The sequence below is a fragment of the Magnolia sinica genome, chromosome 9, assembly GCF_029962835.1.
Source record: "Magnolia sinica isolate HGM2019 chromosome 9, MsV1, whole genome shotgun sequence".
In the NCBI taxonomy this organism is placed as follows: domain Eukaryota; kingdom Viridiplantae; phylum Streptophyta; class Magnoliopsida; order Magnoliales; family Magnoliaceae; genus Magnolia; species Magnolia sinica.
In genome coordinates, this window is record NC_080581.1 from 20311814 (window position 1) to 20316883 (window position 5070).

Consider the following 5070-nt stretch of genomic DNA (forward strand, 5'->3'; position numbering starts at 1 on the left):
AATAAGTTGAAGAACAAAAAGATTGGACCAATACCAATCCTCCAAAAGATCAACGACAATGCTTACGTTGTTGATCTTCCAGATGACATGGAGATCTCGCGTACTTTCAACGTCGTAAACCTGACCGAGTATCATGAAACAAAGCGGGACAAGAACTTAAGGACGAGTTCTTTTGAACTGGAGGGGGCTAATGTAGAGCGGGTCATGGGATCATGGCTAAGATGGACTAGAGAAGCCTGATCAGAGGTGGAGGTGATCAGGACTGTCAAAACCTTAAAATAGACGTATCTCTCAAACCAGAATGAGATTTTCGACATATCATATATGATTTTAGGATAGAAAAAGTTACTTTAGCCAACCAACTCCACTATGCCGAGTTGCCCACACTGGACTTGTGAGATTCCATCAGATCGATGGTCGAAAATTCGGTTTATTTCCGTTTTTACTATAAATATTAAGTTTTAATTTGATCATAACTTTTGATCCTTTGAGTTTTAAGACTCGTGCCCAACATGAAAAATGCTTAGAAAAATTAGGAGAATTACGTAGTTAGGCCAAATTGGACACTTACTATTTTTGGTTGAAAACCATGAAGTCTAGTAGGAATCATGACCGTCTATAAATAGTAAGTCACATTTTTAGGAATTTGAGTTGGAGTTTAAGTTTGAAACTCCATCCTAGGTTTGAGATCACTATTTAGGATTGTGATTTTATTTTTGAATCATGAATTAATTTATTTCAAATTATTAGAAATTATTTCTATTTTCTTCCCTCGTGAATTCGAGGAATCTCTCTCTCTCTCTCTCTCTCTCTCTCTCTCTAGCATAGGGAGGGACGTGATGAGGTCGATCACCATCTTCCTCTGGGGATAACCACTCCGAATCCATGGAGATCTCTGGACTCTTCATTGAGCTTCCTCAAATCCATGAGGTATAAAAGCATGAATAATTTCTAATAAATTTGAAATAATTTGATTGATGATAATTAAAATAAAAAAAAATTAGAGCTCTTTAAATAAGGAGTTCAAGCCTAGTATGTAGTTTTATACTTAGACTCCAACTCAAACACCCTAAAAATATTACTTACTATAAATAGTAAACTTACTATTTATATATGACCTCGATTTCTACTAGACTTCAAGTTTTCAGCCAAAAATAATGTGTCCAATTTGGCCCAACAACGTTATTCTCCTAACTTTTCTAAATGCTTTTCGTGTTGGGCACAACTTCTCTGACTCAAAGGATCAAAAGTTATAATCTAACTAAAACTTACTATTTATCGTAAAAATAAAACTAAACAGTCTTTTGACCAATGGAATCTCACAAATCCAGCCTGGGCAACCCAGTATAGCAGGTTCGTTGTCATAAGTAGGTCCTCCTACCTCAAAATCATATATAATATGTCAAAAAACTCATCCCAATTTGCAATATATGATTGATTTAAGGTTTTGACGGTTCAGATCTTTTCCACCTCCCATCGGGCCTTCTCTGGTCCCTCTTTGCCATGAAAGTGTCTGCCTCCCACTCTACATCACACACTCTCTCTCTACCTCTACATCACATCACACGCTCTCTCTATCTCTATTCTCTTCCCTTGAACATATACAAAGAGATGAAATCTGAATAATCTCTCTCTCTCTCTCTCTCTCTCTCTCTCTCTCTCTCTCTCTCTCTCTCTCTCTCTCTCTCTCTCATCCATGGCTGGCATGCTCCCTGGCGTGGAATGTGCTCGAAGGAGGCGAGTCCATCAAGGAGGATCAAATGACCAACAGAATAGGACGAGACGATTTTCCTTCTGTCTGTACACCAGCAACCATGATACCCATCTCAATACCAACTCTCTGGTGCGAAAAAAAAAAAAAACCGTTTCCGCTTTCTATGTGAAAATTCCCTTTCTAGAGTTTTCTTTAATAATTACTCATCTTTCACCTTCTACTAATGCACCAATAACCAGCTGAGGAGAACCCAAAGCTTCCAATCTGAGAATCTTGGAGATGTTGCAAGGGAAGCCAAGGAGAGACTGGATGAGAGGCTCAAGATCCAGCGAAAATCAGAAATCACAGGGTAAACCGTTTCTTTTTCTTTTTTCTTTTCTTTTCTCTCTCTGGTTCATTGTCTCGAAACCTTGCCAAGTCAACTCAACTAGACAAGATTTCGAGCCGACTCACTAGTAAACTTACTCCCAACCACGCCTCGTTCCCATACTGACAAGACAAGTTGACTTGCCGACTCAGTCAATTGACGTGACTCATGGTGACTTGAAATGAGTCGCTTGTCTGGTCAACTTCTCTTTTAAATAAAAGGTAATAGAGATTTTTTATTTTTTATTTTTGGATTGGTGACTATGAAAGAGTAGTCTGTATTTGTTTTGGGTATGTTATGTATTTCAAAAGCATAAGCTATTTTTAATTATAATTATTAAATCTGAGTCGAGTCAAGTAAAGACTCGGTTGCATCGTATCTTCGAGTTAACCCGGTCCATCTAGACAGCTAGTTAAATCTGAGATCCAGTTTTTGAATTATAATCCATGTGCGCACGAGAGCATAACCAGTGGATCCCTGATAAAATGGGCCAAAGTAGGCTGAGTTGACGACCCCCCACATTGCTAATTTTTAATCCAGTTCTCTCCTTCCTCAAGGCACACCTTAGCATACCTCGTTGATCCTGCTAAAATGCGCCATGGATAGGCCGCTAGCATCACACATTGGTTACTTTCAGTCATAGTTTAAAAACTCAAAAACAAGTGTTGGGTCAGGTCATGTTGACTCGAAGACTCATACGAGTCTTTAGCTGACTCGACTCAGTATTTAATTAAAATTTGTATTATTTATAAATACTTTAAATAGTGATTATATATATGTGTGTGCGTGTGTGTGTGGAAGCATGCTCAAGCGGTTCCAAACCCATTTCTTACATTTTTAATGAAAAACTCGGCTCAAGCTGGTAGCTTCAAGTCATGCCGATTGAAGGCTGAATCATGCTCATAGATGAGACACAGAGTGACTCGGGCTCAAAATCTCATCGAGTTGACTCTGCTGAGTTTTGAGTCAAGTCACAGGCAGTTTGGTAGCACAACCAGGAGGGCAGTATGGAGTAGGTATCAAGTTGACTGAGTTCCGAGTCAAGTCACAGGCGTTAGTTGGTTCAAACAGTAGGGATATGTTGAGTAGGTATTTTGAATAGGATAGGTTTTATAACTCCCTATCACAGTCTGGACTCCAATCGGATGCCATGAGGTTGTATAACCATGTTAAGGTCTGATCTTTGCATATTTTGGCTAATTATACGTGACTATTTGAAATATTCATATATTTCACACACCTGTAACTTGGCTATATATATATATATATATATATTTCACACAAGTCCACACCACATGAGTACTCAATCCTATGATCCCAGCTATAGGATATTGAGTTGAGTCCAAGTAAAGGGTTGATGGGGTCTTTGAATGGACCCCACCAGTCCCAACAGCTAATTAAGTGGAGTTCTCAGGCTTCCTACTACGACCAAGTGCAGACGTCAGCAAAACCAGTAGAATTCCTGCTAAAAGTCGCCACGACTAGGTGAATGCGTAAACTGTGGCTTCAGTTATTCTAGTCCTACTCTCTTTCCTTGAAGGTGCTGCCCTGACTGTGGGGATCACCTTGATGTATGTATTATATATCCATACCGTCCATCCATTGTTCCAGATAATTTTAGGGCATGAAACAAAAAATGAAGCAGATCCAAATCTCAGGTAGACTACACGACAGGAAGAATGGAAATTGACCGTTAAATACTTCTTGTGGACTACAAAAGTTGTGGATCAAGCTGATATTTGTTTCTCCCCTTCATCCCGGTTTTAACGGTGGGCGATCAATCATTACTATTTCCTATAGTGTGGTCCGCCTGAGATTTGGATCTCCTTCTATGTACAATACATACATAAAGGTGGGCCATGGCCGCACCAGGTTGGGTGAGGTGGGCCACACCTAATCCGCTCCATTATCGTACCTAGTAACTCCTGCTAAAATGTGCTGCACGTGGAGTACTAACCTGCGCGGTACTGTATCTTTAGTCGTACTACCCCTTCTCTACCATAAGACCTCAAGCATAGATTAGCAAAACCATAGGGCCCCAGCTAAAATGAACCACAAGCTAAGGGTGTCAATATAAACCAGCACATTTCTTATTTTCCATTCTAATTTTCACATTCTTCTCTTAACTGAAGGCATAAGAGCAAAGGAAACATAAAATCCAAGAATGAAAATGTCCATGACAGCTTGGCGCCTGCAATCTTCAGTTATCTGCAGAGAGAGGTCTTCGATCCAAAGAAGAAAATCAGCAAACGGTTTAGCTGGGCAAGGTTGGGGTGGAAAGCATCTGATCAGATCGAGTGCGCTGTTTGCTTGGAATGGTTCAAATCTGGGGACATTTTGGTGCACCTACCATGTGCCCATCGGTTCCACTCAATGTGCTTGGTTCCATGGTTAGAATCTAATGCTCATTGCCCCTGTTGCAGGACCCAAATCTTCTCTTAATGCAACCAATAGAAATTATCATTACAAAGTGTAATTTAAGTTGTTCCACTGCCTTTCATGTTAGTAATTTTGAATATTATAGCAATGTAGATATTTTCTTGGGATGATCACAAACGCTTCCCCTCTGATTTCCGACAATTGTAAATACCTTTTCCCTGCTTGGATATGTTTGAGGAATCTACTCCAAATGACAAAAATATCTTTTTCTTAAAAGTTTGGTTTGCACGCTTCTGGTCCACTAATATATATATATATGGAAATGGTTCTATGCGGCGGAGCTCATGGGAACTTCCATGAGGTTGAGCTGTGTGAGCCCCACCGTGTTGCGTGTCGAACATCAATACCGTTCATTTGATGGGTCCCCTTAATTTATATTATAGGATATCTCAAAAATCAGCCATATACGAAACTTAGGTGGGCCATACCATCTAAAATCATGTGAATACATGCCTAAAACATATAAAAGCACTTGGTGGGGCCTGCCTGAAATTTGGATGCATCTGAAACTTGGTTTGACCCCTCATCCAAGTGGGACACACATAATGGA

General features: G+C 39.8%; 1 protein-coding gene across 1 annotated transcript; it reads left to right on the forward strand.

Annotated features, from left to right (window-relative positions):
• Positions 1 to 1568: 1568 nt before the first annotated feature.
• On the forward strand, positions 1569 to 4687 carry LOC131254705 (probable E3 ubiquitin-protein ligase RHY1A). Its single transcript, XM_058255402.1, has 3 exons — positions 1569 to 1843; positions 1954 to 2063; positions 4214 to 4687. Exons 1-3 carry the CDS (start codon positions 1697 to 1699, stop codon positions 4521 to 4523), a joined length of 567 nt encoding a protein of 188 aa, XP_058111385.1. The 5' UTR covers positions 1569 to 1696; the 3' UTR covers positions 4524 to 4687.
• Positions 4688 to 5070: the final 383 nt, after the last annotated feature.